The following is a 17295-nucleotide window of genomic DNA, read 5'->3' on the forward strand; positions in this document are numbered from 1 at the left end:
GGCAGCAGGTCTTGAAGTCATCAGGTTTGAATCTCTAACACTTGGATTCTCAGTGTTTATAGGGACTGGATTTTCAATTTGAAAGTCTAAGTCACACTTGAGTTACTTGAGCTAATGTTCAACCATCATGAGCAGAAACCTGCACAGGTCACCTGCAGACTCCCACAGCTGGGTGGCACGTACAGGAAACATGAGGAACTCTCACTCTGCCTCTATTTCCAGGGACAATTCTGAAGTGTGTTTGGAAAATCTATCTATCTATCTATCTATCTATCTATCTATCTATCTATCTATCTATCTATCTATCTGTCTGTCTGTCTGTCTGTCTATCTATTCAAATTATTTATACAGCGTTTAAAATATATAGTTTGTATCTAAATTTGATTTCAATAGTACATCAAATAATTTGACACTTTTTAAAGACTTGTTGAATCAAATTTATATTTGCCCATTTTAAAAAAAGAAAACTATATAAATGAGAGGTCCCTTTCAAAATGAGAGCCACATAAGTACCTGCCTGGATTCTTTGTTTTTTTAATGTTAATATGTGTCTTTCATTTCAACACTATTTAACTGATGTGTGAATTACTGATCTCGCCTTTCTGCCTTTAAATAAGGAGTAGAAGTCATGATGGCGCCCCCCTGTGGAGAGATGGCCGCACAGCATCTGGTCCAGTAGCAGCGTTCTTTTACTCGGTGATCATTTATTATACTTTCTTATCATTATAACTCTTTACTTAATGATGCTGCTTGTTGTTGTTGTTGTTGTTGTTGTTGTTGTTGTAAGAAAACTCCAAGCACTCACTCTATTTAACTGCATTTTACTTCAATGAACTCTTGGTCTTATTTGACAGGGAGAGACAACTGTTGTATTTAATCACTATATAAGTCGTACAAGAATAGATTAAAAAATAAAAGATCATTTGACATTTGTCATTGTTACTGTCAAATGATGATACATTTTTTGAACAACAACAACAACAACAAAAACAGTTGTTACTAAACGACAACTCTTACATTCGTACTCTTACATTATTGCTTTTATGTTGATCTAATGTTGTTTGATCTTTAAACTGTTTTTAATTTGTTCCCATTGTTTTCCTTCAATTATCCACTTTTCATCATGTAAAGCATTTTGTAACTGTGTTTTAGAAAAATGCTACACAAAGTAAAATGAAGTAAATAATTAGTAATTAAATAAACAAGTGAGATGTTAACGTTCTTAAATACAAGTAAATAATTAAACACATGTATAAATACAAAAGAAAACAACTTTATAATAATAAAAACACTAAATACTAAAAAATGAATTTGACAGATTAACACTGTTTTCTTGTGAGGAGCGATCCATCGCCTTCTACATAGACGTTCTTCGTAGCGGAGTGCGTCTGTTAAATGAGTCCCACCGTGTCGTCAGTTCCGTCAAACGTTCCTCCCCGCTCCGACAGACAGAAGATAGAGGATTATTTTCGAGGCGTCCGGGACAAACACAGCGGGAATTAAAAAACCCCCCGTCGCCATGTTATTAAAAAAACACTATTAACTATTTATTTAGTTGATTTTGTCTGCCGGCGGACTGAGAAACGAGGGACACGTCGGTCTCCTGTGAGCCGCGCACGGACCGGGATGCACCGTTAGCTCCTCAGTTAGCTTCCTCGCTAGCTTCCCCCCGGACGGCTCCGCTGCAGACACGGGACCCAGCTCACCGTAAGTCACCGTAAGTCACACCGCGTGTCACCGGCAGCGCTGCTTCCTGTCCCCGGTCCGGACTCTGAGTGTTTATCACCGTAAATCAGCTGGTTTTTTAAAACCGTGGAGCCGCAAATTCTCTCCATTTTCTCTCCAATGCTCTGGGAACAGCTGGAAACGGGCCCGGTTTTCCTCTCGGGAACCGACCGATCTGTATTTAACATGTATTTACACGTTCTTAGAAATATGGAGATTGTGTTAAGTTGTGTTTTGCTGCCATGTGGATCCCTCGGTGTGTGTTGGATGCGCTGATCCCCGAGCAGGCGTCTCCTTCTGTGGGGGGGGAATAACAGTTCACCTGTGCTGGTGCACCTGTCAGCTCCCAGTGGAACCAGGAGCGGTGACAGCCACCAGCCTTCAACCCGGTTACTCCACTTTAAGTTCAATACTATTCCTTTATTATGATTCTTTAACATGTGCAATACATTTCAGGTTTATTAGGATTTATTTATTATTAGCATCGTGCAGGGCTGGGCAGTAAAACAACATCAAGGATTCTCACAATGTAGTTTCCATCAGTAGCAATAAAACAACTAGTTTTAATTCTTTGTGCAAACACACTGAAGATATATAACACACGTTATTGATTTACCTCAGATTTATTACATATTTAGCTGTTATTGTCATTCAGCAAAAATCCAAAAAGCCTTTAAACCCCAAATAAATTATATTGTTATATTAATTGTGATGACTATCGATATTAACTGAACCATATCCTCCAACCCTACGATTGTGATATAAAGTTAAACGTCTAACTCTTGCCTGATAAAAGTAAACTATACGATGCATTATTATGTAATATCACGTTGTTCTTTTCCTCTGATGCAGCACATTGTCTGTTATTAATGGAGGCTACACACATAACTTATAGTGGACTGTTAATAATCAGCCTCATCCCTTCACGTCTCACGTTGACTCAGTGACTTCATTAAGAGATGAGACTCCGGGTTGAGCCTCTTACTGAGGACTGGAAACTGAAGCCAGGTGAAAGGCCATGTTTCAGGTGCAGTGTTATGCAAAGCAGCAGAATTTGGTTGTTTGGTCTGTGGAAGTTTCTGGTAAAACAGCTTTACTCAGCGTCAATGACAAACCAATAAGCTGCAATTCAGTTTAACTCAATTAATGTGGACGTTTAGCAAATTTGAATATCAAAAGGCTCCGTAGTGAGCGGAGTCAGACGAGGGTTTTTGTGTTTGAGTGTTGTTGGCTAAGGGAAGGACATCAGTCCTAAGATGTCTAGAGTCAACAGAGACGTGTCATTTATCAGGAAGTGGACAGGGCATGGCAACGTGTGCGTTTCCAATAGGGACACAGCCTTAGCTGAGGTCAGAGGAAATGTAAACAAGCCTTATCCCTCCAAGTAACAATAGGGATGCCAGCAACTGCCCTAACTGTCGTAAACCCGTCTTATATGTTTGCATTTCTGTGAGTCATGTGCTGGCACCAAGCTTTAAAAACTAAAACCAGTTAATTTCTTGTCTTACTTTACTTTCCTCACACTCCTCCTACGTAAATGTATAAATTCTGGTATGGTGCATATTTGTCTCTTGCAAATCCTGTTTCTAATAAATGCTACATATAATTTATATTTCTTGAAGATCTGCAATCAGAATTTATTTTTCAAATAAGAACAGAATAATCATAATGACACGGTGGCACATCTGCTGATTAAATAATGTAATGGATTCATTTATGTAGATGATAATCAGAGGCTGGAGGAGAAAGCACTGCTTTGTCACTGATGCACTTCTTTCTTTTACCCTCCAGACCAGACCACACTGTTTAGTTTCCCACGTGCAGTTGAGTAAACTGCTGCAAACACGAGAAGCGAGTCAGAGTCAGTCCAAATCCTGTCCTAATGAGTGCAGTGATTTTAAAGCTCCCACAGTCCACAGCAGATCAGGGAACAACCCGTTGTAACCAGTCATCAAATGGCAATAAGAAGCATGTCACATTTTCAGAACAGCAGCTGATTGTTCTTCATGATAAAAAACATGCATCATCTCCATCTACAGTTTCCAGGCATTTTCTGTTGTCCACAAAACATCTGCTGTATTATTAGATTTTGTAAATCTCTCTCTTTGCATATTGCTGCTGTATTTGTGAGAGTTTCTCCATGTGTCCTATTTACTTGTTAAACCTCCATCGTGCTCTGCAATGTGAAAACTGTGATAAGAATTCCTCCGGTCTCGCATGCAGCCCATATCGACCCCTCCTAAGTTTTTGTGGGAGTGAATTCATTAAGCGGTGCATCTGTTACTCAAGTCCAAACCACAAGTAGCAGCAATGCTCCAGCTCGCCAGACATGTTGTTATATATATGTAGTTGTAAAACCTATTAGAAATGACCAGATAATATTGATGAAACATTTAGTTGTGTCTGGTGGCTGCTGCTAACGTGCGGCCCTTCATTTGAGCAGAACAGAGTGGCCACTCGAAGACGGCTCATTGTGGCGGGCTTTTCATAGGTGTGTTGTTTCTCTGCCGAGCGGTAGCCTTGCTCTTTGAAAACCACCTCCCCGCTTGTTTACGGCAATTATATCCCCATCCGCCTAATGATTGGTCTGTTTTGACTACGCTCTTTGGTCTCTCCTCTTCAAAGCAGCATTAAAGCCTCACTGCTTTTCCATCGCTACCTTTTTCACTTTATTTACATGCAGCAGTTTGTTGTATCCACTCTCTCTCTCTCTCTCTCTCCCTTTTCCCCCAGGACCAGTGCATTATGACAGAAAGCATTATGAGTAAAGCTGCCACAATGGAGATTCCTATCAACAGTAACGGGGACACAGGGACACTAACAGAAGACGACAGCCTTGAACAGGTGGGTCACTGAGTCAGACGACCCTGCACAGCTGCTGTTTACCTATTTAAAGCTATTACTGAAGGAATCAATGTGCAAACTGTTTGAGTTTATGCACAATCGATCCCAGGCCAACAAAAGACACTCAGAAAAAAGACCTTGAGCAAACAAAAGACTAATCTCAGAATCGTATTTATTTACTTAGTTAAAGAAACACCACATTAGGCCTGTTGCCCCTTTCACAGCTGTTTGATCACTCGTATAAAAGTGTTTTTAAAGCAGCAATGGTGTAATTTTGAAGTTTGTTTAGTTTATATATACATTTTAAGGATTTGTTTATCATCAGTTTTAGTGTAATAATTTTTTATGAAATCTTACGATGTCTGATCTTTCATCAGGATCCTAAATATCTATTCTGTGTGTTTATTTAAATCTTTCTCCTAAGGAGCTTCTCAACTTGATGATTTATTCAAAGACGCAGTATTTTCCCTGAGGGTCACGCTGTGAGAGCACATGAAGAAAATCAATCTGACATATATGAGCCAGCTGTAGTGTCATGAGTTATCATGGTGGGAAGGATAACTGCGTTCCTTCAGTTGTTGGAAGTTGACATAATGGTTCTGGGTTTTGTTCTCGGCTATCACAAGATAAGCCGAGTCAGCTGACTCCTTTCACACCACAGTACCACTCTGTGGTAAATGTACAGAACAAATTAGTCCTCGTTCTGTGTCGTAAATGGAGTCTGTGTGTCACTTACTGTTTTTATCGCACCCTGCCTTATCTTACCTTAAGAATAATCTTAAACTGTATTCCAGTCCCTTTCTGTTAAGTAACATATTTCTCACTGTTATTATATCATGTACTGCCTTTCACACACTACTTGAAGTCCTTGTGTTCCTTAGCTTGGTTAACTACAACTGTGGGGACGGATCCCAGTGGGAAATCAGGTGTCGGAGTTCAGATGTCTCCTTGGGAACCAGTTGTTCCCATTAACAGCTCAAGTGGCCTCATGTTCGGTGTTTGCAGAAATGCAGAAACACCTCCAGTGAGTTTGGTTCACCTCAACACTAGTGTCAAACTAAGAAGCTTAATTCTCAGGTAGATGTTGCTCTCCAGGTTGGAACTATTCATATGAGGAATAATCTTTTGTGGGCTCCGATACTTAATGACACTCCTCAGGGGTGTCATTGTCGGTTAGGATGAAATAACAGTGAGATGCAGAGTAAGCGAGGCGTCACTGGCAGTTCTTTTTCCTACATCCTCAGACGCACCTTGTTATACAAACAGACCCAAGATCCTGGTGGAAGCTCGAGCAGTTAATTGTTATTTGCTCACCAAAGTATGCGTGGCTCCTCATGTTGTAAGAGAAAAGACTATCTCTTCACCAAGTTTGCATTGTGATGCAAACACTCCATTTGTCGCGGCTTGTACAGTTAAAAAGTCTCTGTTTACTGGCAGCGTCTCGTCTGGCTTCACTGTTTAGTGCTGGATATCAACCAGTTGTCATAGCAACTCCGCAATTAATCTGAAACTGGCTGTGCTTTGTCCTTGGGTGAAAGCCCTCGGAAATCAGATAGATATCTGCTCTGCAGCACTTGGTTTACAGCTGCAGGGGTTTCTGTTGCTCGTGCACGTAGAGGTGCAGCTTGACAGGTGAAGGGCGAGCAGAAGCCTTTCAGGTTTACGACGCTTGTATCAGAGCATGGACGCTGACTGGCAGCTTGACAGTGTCACAGAGAATCGACTGCCAACACCGTCCTGGCAAAGGCAGCCGATGCATCAGAGTGGATCACTGGTGCCTTTTAGCAATTTAACAGCATTTTGAGACGTTTATATGGTTTCACACAGTTTCTCAGAGGTGATACTCCCCCTTTGTTTTGTTAGAATTAGATTGTTTTATGAAATATCAAAAACATAGCTGCTGTAGGATTCTGTTTATTGTACAACATCTGCACCAAAACAGGCAAAACTACCTAGCAAACCTCGCTCTAATATGACAGCCGGATTATTTTATGATGACGTAAAGGTGCTGTACTTTCCATGATCTTAGGGACCAGGCGCTGTGTCAACAGTGTCCAGGGAGGGATCAGTGGTTGCGTCAGTTTTCTCCCACACTGAACAGATGCCACAACACGAGGAAGGCCTCTAAAATAAAGGGATAGACACTGAATGAAAGAGACGAGAGTAAAATAACTTTCTTTGCGTGAGGTTCGATTTTAAAAACAGTTATTGTTGGCAGCAGAAATGGGCACTGTTACTTTAATTGGCTGCTACTAGCACAACCAACTGTAATTGGCATTTGCTGTCCTGACAATCAAAGTGTGCCACCAGGAGTTTGGCTCAGATTTGAGGTTTGTGTTGAAATTGGAGTGTGTCACAGTTTCTTCTTTTCTTTTTCCCATTTAATGTCGATGTCACTTTTAATGTCTATACATGAATAGATGATTTATTTACAGTTGAATGTAGAATCAGTGGAGTCTTTTGTCCAGACAGTGATGGAAGAATATCAGGACAAAGCTTTGAGTAACAAATTAGAAATGGAAAGTGGTGAGCTACAACACGCCAGGCCGAACACGCTAACAGATGAACCCTGCTCCGACCCATCACTGCTCTCCGCCTTACATCCCTGCTGTGTGGACATCACAATGATTTATTTCTGGGATTTCTTTTGACATCGTTCTATCTTGTTTCATGACCTCAGACATGGATTTTATTTCTTTTTGTCTTTTTTTTGTCTTTTTTTGTTTTGTTCGTGTTGTGTTTGTCAACCTTCTCCTCCCCTCCCCTCCCTTCCTCCCTCCCTCCATCTCTGTGCAGGCTGCAAATCTGCAGTGGAGCTTAGATGAGAAAGTAGGGAGCTCCAGAGGCACCAGGGTGAGCAGGCCATTTGTGCGTTTGTGTGTGTGTTTGTGCAATGTTATGTCGTTGTGTAGCAACGCTCAGTGGTTTGACTTAATGCGGCATTAAATTGCCTCGCATCGCGACATTGGTTTATTTCACGAAATGTCAGATACTTCCTTTTTTATTACAAACCACTGTGCGGCTTGAGTTGTGCTCCTACTAACTTCAGCTGCAGGGAGTCTCCCAAACATGTTTTGAGAGACTCCCTCAAAGTAACGGGTGTTAACAAAATAGCTGACGGCTAACACTTAGAACACAACATGAAAATCTGTCTGCATTCGTACATTAGATTCAGAACCATCTAGCTTGTGTTGTCTCGAGTGAGCTAACATAGCCTTGTGTGTGTGTGTGTGTGTGTGTGTGTGTGTGTGTGTGTGTGTGTGTGTGTGTGTGTGTGTGTGTGTGTGTGTGTGTGTGTGTGTGTGTGTGTGTGTGTGTGTGTGTGTGTGTGTGTGTGTGTGTGTGTGTGTGTGTGTGTGTGTGTGTGTGTGTGTGTGTGTGTGTGTGTGTTCACCTGGGTGACGTGTGAGGCTGCATCCACACCACTACGTTTTAGTTACAAAATGCATCCCTGTTGTGTTTACATCTACCGTCCAGTGGCAGTCACACCACTCCAGAGTTTCCCAGCACTTAAAAAAAGAGATGTTTGGAAACGCTGCTGGCCCCATTTTAATTTGAGTTGTGTTTTAGTGCAGACAGAGAAAAACAGACCTTCAAGCCTTTTCTACACTACAGATGACACATGACATTCATTCGACACAATATTTCCGTCCAGACAAGAACATAAATATGACTACAAACCAGCATGCCGTGCCAGTAGGTGGCGATAGAGAACACTGTGGTCCAATAATTTAGGACGAGTCAGATGTCTGTGAATGGTGCAGCAATTCCAAATATAGCTTTGAACTTGTAATTAGACCCAGCAGCGCAAACCAAACGTAGAGAAATCAGTACGTAGCTGCCATCGTTGTTTTTTCTGGCTGATGCTCACTACACAAAGCAACAGCGTAGTAAAAGCAACCGACTGCAGTGTAGACAATCTGCTTCCTGTTTAGCACACGCGTGTCCAGGGTACGTGAATGGTCATGAAATATGCATGGTCAGGTGCGTTAGCATGGACGGAGATAATTTCAAATAGGTTTTAAAACTAAAACGTATTAGTTTGGATGTAGCCTGAGTGTGATCCCTTTAATTTAGCGAGTTTTAAAGGTGGCAAACTAATACTCATGTCCTAATGCTGTAATGTTGATGGGCTTCACGTGTTCTGTTCTTTTGTGTGTCAGTTATGTTTCAGTTATAAAAACTGTGTTTGTGTTGTGAAAGTTCACCATACGTGTTAGTTATGTCTCAACAAGCAGAAAAGGCCCCGAAGCAAAGCTTTTATACATCTGTAGAAATTCTTCATGCTCATTTCCCTCTGTTGGTGCCGTTTGACCTCTAACAGCACAAATCACAGCAGCTGTAGATTACACAAAAATATAGTCTTCGTGTTTGTTTACAACAGGGAAATGGCGACTTCCCCTCTAGAGCTTTTCTTCTGTAGTTTTCTTGTCACAATCTTACTGCACAGACCCAGCCCAAGATTTCAGAAATGCTCCCATTTCATTTTCCGATTGGACAACGTGGAGTATTGAGCCCTGTTTGCTCGTGGCACAGGCAGGAGTAGAACATTTGTTATAGGAAACTTAAGGCTGTGCCAGAGTGAGAAATCTGTTTGGGCCAGATATTCCTTTTTTCCATAAATCCCCCCCATGAATGTTCTTCTCTTTACCAGATGATACACAAGCAGGAAGGCAGACAAAAGAAAACAGCGCGTTTAATTAAAGACAACACACAAGTTGCATCATGGGGCTGGTAACACAGTTCCCCTCTTGATCCAGAGCCACGCTGAAGCCTGGGACGGGGATTGCTTTGGAAGGGGAAACTAGTTTGCTCCAGCGTTTCCTGCTGTTTAGATCAGTGAAGTCACTGCTCGGATTCGACTCTGTGCTATAGAAGTCTTCTTGTTTGCTCTCAGCAGCATCACGGCTGCAGATTCTCCGTGTGGTTAATCATTGGTGTTTTTTTATGTCTTTCCTACAAGTGTTTTTTCCTGCTGGCACCTAGATAAGTAGAAGAAGTTAGACAACGCCTGGAGGCTGTGTTCTCACTAACCTTCATTAACTCAGCAGTGTCTGTCCCCCTCTAGTGACTAAACCTCTAACTTACATTGTCTCCACTGACTGAATGTGACACTCGAGCCATAATGTTTATATATCCCCCACCCCAACCCCCCCCCGAACCCTTCCCTTTTGTTCTTCTTTTATTGTTTCTATGTGGCCGTTAAAACTTTGCAGGACCTGCAGCAGGTGATGGTGTCGGGTCCCAACCTGAACGAGACGAGCATCGTGTCAGGGGGGTATGGAGGAACAGCGGAGGGTATCATCCCCACCAGCTCAATCAAAGGTAGAGTCCCGCTGCGTCTCCATCCCCTCATTTCTAAAATCTTCTCTATTGACGTCTACTGTTGACTTTATGCTCCATCTCTGAGAGTTTTTGACTCCTCGGGCCTCCAATCAGCTTCCTCCGAGATCACGCTGTTGTGAATTTGTGGTTATTGGTGGTCAAATTGTGCTGATTTCTCTCCCTCACTGTATCTGAAAATGGTTCGTCTCACTCAAGTCACATTTTTCTACGTGCAGGTATGGGATACAGCAGGAGGAAAGCCAGTAGAGTGCATACCTCTGCCAACTGTCCCCTTATGAAACCATATTTGGATCTGCACCAAATTTCACACACTTATAAATATCAGTCCCCTGTACATGCCTGATTTTTGCCCACTCTCTCTCTCTCTCTCTCTCTCAGGGCCAGCTGTGCACTACAATGCAGAGTTTAACAAAAGGATCCCAGTTACAGGATTAGGTAGCTCCATAGACACTAATAATGCAGAGCTCACATCCAAAATGTGATAAGAACCATTTGTGGTGATGCAGGATCTTTATAGAATCTAGACCAGTGGTTCCCAAACGACACACAATGAGGATCGTGAGATGATTTCCTGAAATCAATCATCATAATTTGGCCATAATTGTTCCAAAAGCTCAAACCTACTGGTTAAACTTAAGATAAAACCATGCAAACAGTCAGCAGCTTTCAGATTTTCTGCCTCCACGTGAGCCCTGAGGTTATTACAGCAGATTAGTGACAGAATCAGTTACAGCAGGTTAATTTACAGCACCACAGGAAACACTGTGAACCTCTGATCTAGACTTCTCAGTAACTGTTGGTTTTGTAAGCAAGAACTTTTTTACTCTTAACTACAAATTTCACATGATGGATATCTCATTTTGGAAAGAAGTTCTTTATACGGAGTGAGTCTCTTTAGATAACTGGGAAACTGCTGCTCTGTCCCTTTTTATCAAGCTGTGTCTTTCGGTGGAGAAAGGTCGGGGTACTTATTTCTGCCTGGTGCTCTTTTTCTTGGTTATTGTCTGTATTTTTCTAACACAACTTTTGTTGTTATTCCTCTTATTTCACTGGCTGGTTGCTTTTGCTCGTCCTTCAGAGGGTCTTAACTTTTGTTTTTCACAGAATATCTCAAACGTCTCTGTAGCAATGAAGAAACCGTCTTCATTAATGTGTTTGTTTTTTATCACCTTGAATATCAACTAGTAAAAGTAAGATGTTATTGCAAAAACTTTAGTAAACTTTTGGATTTTAAAAGCCTCCTCCCATGTATTTATAATTTTTATATATTATTCAATAGAAGACTAATCCAGTTTATTTAGCATCACACTGTTTAACACCGCTGCATTTCAAACTGCCCCCGTCTTCACCATTACTCATTCGTCTGCATTGTTCACTGATTGTCATGCACTAAACGTTGTCTTTTCATCTTGTCTATCTTTGTCCTCCACCTCTCTATCACAATTCCCTCCCACACGTTCCTCCTCGTCCTCCTCACCCTTTTGTTGTCTTACTTCTTTTCTGCATCTTCCCTCCTCTTCCCCGCAAACTTCCTCCTACGTTATCTTTCCATTTCTGGCTCGCTCGTTCAACTTGATTAATTGCTTCATGTTTTGAACCCGAAATCCTGAAAATTCCCATTATTTGAAAAACAAAAATGTAAATCCCACTCCCTCCCCTGATTCACACCCCGATTTATCCGAACCCTCCCCTGCAACAACCACCCATCTACTCTCTCAGACCTGCGTATGAAGGCCAGGCGAGGTAGTGTTCCCCCAAACAGTTCTGTCATCTGCCATTTAGCCGGCCCGCCACATGAATACCAAGGTACTGGAGAAGGAAAGTGTGAAGTTACATGTTGAAACATCTAAAAGCCTCTGTTTTGATAAACCAGGTCATTTAGCAGTGACTGCAGTTTGTTGTAATTTCACCTTTTATTACAGTTCAATAAAAAAAGAAGCTGGTTTCACTATATTAAGGTTGTTTCCCTCAGTAGTTCCTGTCACTTTAATTCTCTGCATATTCTTGCTACTAATTCTGCATGCTTCATGGTGGTTAACGAGATCGTGGTGATGGATGTGGGTTGTAAGAAAGCAGACGTAGACTCTTTGTCTTCACTGAAAGCCGAACGGAACTTAAACACCTTTTATTTCCCTTTTTCTGGGGTTAATCTTTGTCTCATTATGTTCACCATGTTCTTTGTGTTTTTTCATTTTGATCTCTTCTCTTCTCAGGTCCCAACATGCACCACAGCAGCAGCAGCTCGTCGATGACGGCAGACGAAATGACCCGCGGTGTGGCTGTGGAAAAACTAGAAACAGTGAAGAAGTGGGGTTACAACACATACAAGGTCAGAGCTTCATGATGATTTATATTTCTGTGTCTGTGAGGACCGTCTGGATGAATCGCTTCGTGTGACTGATGCTCCTGTGTCTTGTGTTCAGTGCACAAAGCAGATGATCTCGGAGCGTTTCGGTCGGGGATCCCGGACTGTGGACCTGGAGCTCGAGGCCCAGATCGAGGTGCTGAGAGACACTAAAAGGAAATATGAGAATTTGCTGCGATTGGCCCGAGCGCTGACCAACCACTTCTACAACATGGTGCAGACGCAGCACGCGCTGGGCGACACGTTCGCTGACCTCAGCCAGAAATCTCCAGAGCTACGAGTGAGGCTTAAAAATTTAATCACGTTTTTTTTTTTTATATCAGCTGTCCTAATATTTAGAGGCTTAAAAAGAAAACAAGTTTAGGTGAGGAGGGTGTATTGACTTTCATTGAATCCAGTTAACATTTGGTTTATTTAAACAGCTTTTCGCACCATTTGTGTTCTATTGTTTGTGTTAAAGCTGTGTTTTTCTTTGCAGGATGAGTTTGGCTTCAACGCAGAGACTCAGAAGTTGCTGTGTAAGAATGGGGAGACTCTACTCGGTGCCGTTAACTTCTTCGTGTCGAGCATCAACACACTTGTCAACAAGACCATGGACGACACTTTGATGACTATCAAGATGTATGAAAATGCCAGGTAAGGACATGCAGCCGGTTACGAGCCAGGTGGAGAGGATGAGCAAAGAGATTTAGACAAAACACGAAACACAGGTTGATATTATCCTGTAACCTGTGAAAACAATGTGACAGAGTCAAAGGCGTTGCTCAAAGTCATGAGGCTAGTTCTCTGATCCACAGCTTCACTCTACATTACTCTGTCATTTTTAACAGTTTTTAGCATAAAAGCTCTAAAAGCCTACTGCACATGACCTGCTCAGCACCCAACATCAGACAGGTGGAGATTATATCAGCTTAAAGGATGAAAATGACGTGTTTCTGCCTCCCACAAGTAGGCTCAATATGTCAGTAAGGCAAATTGAGAATAAAGCATAACAACTCAAAATATATCAAGAATTCTATTTTTATAAAAGGACCAAACAGAAAGCTGTTTCTTAATCATGAAAATCATCATTCATCCTGGATCTTTGTTTCCTCTTTTTCTTCAAACTGTGTTTTAACGTGTTCTCTGCTTTTCTTAACAGACTGGAGTTTGATGCCTACCGGTCGGACCTGGAGGAGCTGAGTCTGGGTCCGAGAGACGCCGTAGCCATGGCACGTATAGATGCTGCTCAGCAGCAGTACCACGTGCATAAGGAAAAGTATGAACGCCTCCGCTCAGACGTCATCATTAAACTCAAGTTCCTGGAGGAGAATAAGGTGAGTTAGTGGGTTAGGCCTCCATCGGGATCATCAGCCCACAAAGTAAAGAAAATACATCCAAGATAACTTAAACTTTTCTTTGTGGTACAACACACACAAATATAACTTTCAAAACTCTCTTGTCTGTCTCTCAGGTGAAGGTGATGCATAAGCAGCTCCTGCTCTTTCATAACGCCATCTCCGCGTACTTCGCTGGCAACCAGCAGCAGCTGGAGCAAACGCTGAAGCAGTTCAACATAAAGTTGAGGCCCCCAGGGGCCGACAAGCCCTCCTGGTTAGAGGAGCAATGAGAGCGCCTGCTGGACCTCCTTCAGCCTCCGATTGACCACCTCCACCTGTTAACCTGTTGAAACCCCCCAACTTACAGAGGACCACTACAGAGAGAGACATGCAGAAAACTGGGTGGATGAAGAATGAAGAGGAGCGTGTGCCTGGATGACTGGACTGATGAATTACAGGGTATTATTGGTGAATGGTCTTAAAACAGCAGGAAATAGCGCGGCCAGTTCCATAAACAGTCAGGGGGCTTCTAGTGCTTCTCGTCCCGACTTCCTTGTCTCACTTTAACCTTCTCCTTGTGCTTTTGTTCCCAGAGAAACTGTTCATCTCCTCCTCCCCCTCTTACCCACTTACCTTAACCCCCTCCTATCAACACTACTTTGCTGTACGCTTGTGTTAGTCATTTTGATGGCTATTGTTGTACTCCTCAAGTGCTGAGTTCAAATTCAACCCCACATCACGCAGAACCAGAGACAGACGAGTCGAGGAAAAACAGCTCAAATCATCCAACACAACGCGAAGGCATCAAAACTCTTCCAAACCGTCATCCCCCTCCTCGTGTGCCTCCTTGTATATGAGAAACAAATCAACGTACACACGAAGGGGATTTGTGTGTCACACTGGAAAGGAAATGTGCAGATATTCTAACCAAGTCCTGTTTCACTTTTGAAATATTATTATATGATCATTTGTAGCCTAAAAAACTGTTTAGTATTTGTTAAATTTGACTGTCATCTCTTTATTTTCTAATCATTTCAGTTGTTATTGGTCAGAGTGCAGGACAGGATCATGTTAGAGCAGTGTGTGCTGGTGTGTAGACTGCGAGTGCTGCAGTGTTTAGTCTGTAACTATCAGAAATATTACGCATTTTAACCTGAAAATAATTACACTCATACAGTATCTTTGAAAATTGTATTTAATTTGACATGAGGGCCGTGTTGTCATGACGACATGGCCTGATGGAGACGTGCTGGGCAGGTGACATGTAGAGATGGGTATACGTTTCTGTTTAGGTTTGATGGAGTCACTTCATTATTGAATTGTTTAAAAGGAGGACTGTACATTTTCTTTGGTTTTACATAGATGCATAATTATCTTTTTGTGTTTTTTAAGTTTGTCTTTTGAGTTAATGAGATCTTGCATTAATATCAAGGCCAGAGCCTGACGATGTGGATTTTTAGAGGCAAATGTCAATGCCTATGTTAGGAAGTAAAACATTTCCAATACTAATATATTGATTGGGTCTATATAAATATATATATATATATATATATATGTTTACAAAACTTAGCGGTGATTCCTAAGATGTTGATATCAAACTCAATTAAAGCCCATTTTCCACAGTTACACTCACTATGAATATGGATTTAATCGGCCTTTACTCCCGGCTCAAATGACTCTGCAGTCGACTCAGGTTTTAATCGGCTCTGATCGGCAGTGACTGAAATGTGACACCAGGGTGAACTGACATTAGAACATGACGCACTGGGGGAAAAGAAACAAAGACAAACTCCTTTTATTGGCAATTAAAGGGGTTTACCAGCATTTAAAAACCTGTGTATACCTGCTAATTGTGGTGTAAAAATTGTGATATAAATAAATGTAATTGAGGCTTGATATTTTACAGTTTAACCATAAACTATATTACAATTACAACCAAATATGTTGAACCTAAACTTGAAAATTAACCCTTTTTTTTTGCGTAAAATATAATCAGAAATGAACGTCTTTTCATTATGGCTAATTCTGAAAAAATAAGTTTTCATATCAGCAAACAAAGAAATGCTCATATTAGCTGGTTTTTATAGCCCATCCTGTTGAGCTCTCATCTAGAATCATACCTTTCAGAATATATATCTGTTTGTTTACCTTTTCTTCACACTGAAGATTCCTGTAGCTCCACTAATGCTAACATTTCAACAGAAACTCATTCTAGATGGTGATTGTCACACTAATGATTCTTCATTTCGTTTTATCTCCTGTGACTAAAACATTGCTGTAGTAAAATAATAGCAAACAATCATGAATTGTTGACAGTTTAGAGACGGAATCGCTGCGTAATACAGAATGTTTTATGTCACTGTATTTATTATGTTCATCATATGTGTGAATGTGTCAGAACTTCAGATTTTTGCGAATTACTTTTAATGTTTATGAGTAAATGAAGTTCAAGGCAACACACAGAATATCCAAATCTGGAATTGATCTACACCGAAAGAGAAAAGACATTCTGGGCTCATGGAATTGAGTTTCCTTCAAATGACGATTACTCAGTGCAATGAATGTTGTACCATTCTGTGTTTAGCACCAGTCCTCCAGCTCCTTGTCTCCTTGGTATTTGCATGGCAGACGGATCCAAAGTGTCGGTGCAGGAAAGTGATGGAGGGAAATGGATTGAATTTCATCAAAAATGGATCCTAAGATGTGTTTCTCTGCTTGTGTTTTCTGAATTCTTTCGTCAACTGGGTGTATTTTATTGTGGCTTTTAAAAAAAAATCTCTCTTGACACTTTTTGGCTAAAGTTGCAGTTTCCCAGCTCCTGGTCTGTTCGACCGTCACTCAGCAATATTAACAAAATGTGACTCTTGTTATTTTCCAGACCCGCCCCTTTGAAATTCCTCTCCCTCACACCAAAATTAAGATTTATGAAATGAGATATTTTATTTGTGTACAATCAATATTTTCTAGGTTGAGCTGGTGTGTTGTACATGATTGCACATAATGGTATTTAAAGTGATAAATGAAGTTGTGTCATGGATTGATGTAGTACTCTGCCTTCATCCCTCACTCAGACCTGAACAGTCCCAACTCACCCCAAGGGAACAAAAAATAAAAAATACACGTTTTCAAGTGATCTGCCTGTATTTACTGTTTTGTCCTGTTTTATCTAGAGCAGCACCTGGATATAGTCAAAACCAGTCATCCACAGGCATTTAAGACGTTTTCTTGATCACAGTCCTTTATCTGCAGAGGAGTATTAGTGTCGGGCATAAACACATTTTTTATGTTGAAAATAAAGTCTAAATAATGAGGATAAAATATAATCCTCTGGTCCATCCACTCCAGTTAGAGGAGTTGTTAGAGCATCGGACACAGTTTATAGCAAAATCTCCTCAAAGACCTTAAACTGATCACCAATATAATTAATAGAATTTAATTAATAGAATTTTTACTTTTTCTTATAAGTAAAGTGAAAATCCTCTGAATTAGTTTGACCTTATTCTCAACACTTCAAATTAAGTCTTACCATCAACTTTATTCTCAATATGACAAATCAATCTTCCTCTTTTCTTCCCCCCCCCCCCATGTCTGACATATACCTTTAAATTTGTACATATTTGAATGTATGACAACTCTTTTCATCTGATGCAGTAAAAATACACGTTTCATTTGTATTCACATTTATTCATATAACAT

General features: G+C 41.0%; 1 protein-coding gene and 1 long non-coding RNA gene across 5 annotated transcripts; one reads left to right on the forward strand and one right to left on the reverse strand.

The window, feature by feature from the left end:
• Positions 1–1427: 1427 nt before the first annotated feature.
• Positions 1428–16732, forward strand: arfip2b (ADP-ribosylation factor interacting protein 2b). Of its 4 annotated transcripts, XM_034606619.1 has the most exons (10): positions 1428–1717; positions 4459–4569; positions 7366–7422; positions 9786–9894; positions 10294–10350; positions 12129–12244; positions 12339–12560; positions 12759–12916; positions 13422–13596; positions 13734–16732. In XM_034606619.1, exons 2-10 carry the CDS (start codon positions 4471–4473, stop codon positions 13887–13889), a joined length of 1149 nt encoding a protein of 382 aa, XP_034462510.1. In that variant the 5' UTR covers positions 1428–1717; positions 4459–4470; the 3' UTR covers positions 13890–16732. The 4 variants fall into 4 exon arrangements, with proteins under 4 accessions (XP_034462510.1, XP_034462511.1, XP_034462512.1 ...); XM_034606620.1 differs by lacking the exon at positions 10294–10350; XM_034606621.1 differs by lacking the exon at positions 7366–7422.
• Positions 4422–10364, reverse strand: LOC117774300. Its single transcript, XR_004616048.1, has 3 exons — positions 10270–10364; positions 7563–7565; positions 4422–4446 (listed from the first exon to the last, which is right to left on the reverse strand). It is a non-coding gene; the product is annotated as an uncharacterized LOC117774300 (long non-coding RNA).
• Positions 16733–17295: the final 563 nt, after the last annotated feature.

The sequence above is a fragment of the Hippoglossus hippoglossus genome, chromosome 14, assembly GCF_009819705.1.
Source record: "Hippoglossus hippoglossus isolate fHipHip1 chromosome 14, fHipHip1.pri, whole genome shotgun sequence".
Lineage (NCBI taxonomy): Eukaryota > Metazoa > Chordata > Actinopteri > Pleuronectiformes > Pleuronectidae > Hippoglossus > Hippoglossus hippoglossus.

Excerpts from the sequence above, each read along its gene's own strand:
- arfip2b (XM_034606619.1), top strand. The coding sequence starts at position 4,471 with ATGACAGAAAGCATTATGAGTAAAGCTGCCACAATGGAGATTCCTATC. Across the intron at positions 9,895-10,293 it reads CCCCACCAGCTCAATCAAAG|GGCCAGCTGTGCACTACAAT; the intron begins GTAGAGTCCCGC and ends TCTCTCTCTCAG. Across the intron at positions 12,917-13,421 it reads AAGATGTATGAAAATGCCAG|ACTGGAGTTTGATGCCTACC; the intron begins GTAAGGACATGC and ends TTTTCTTAACAG.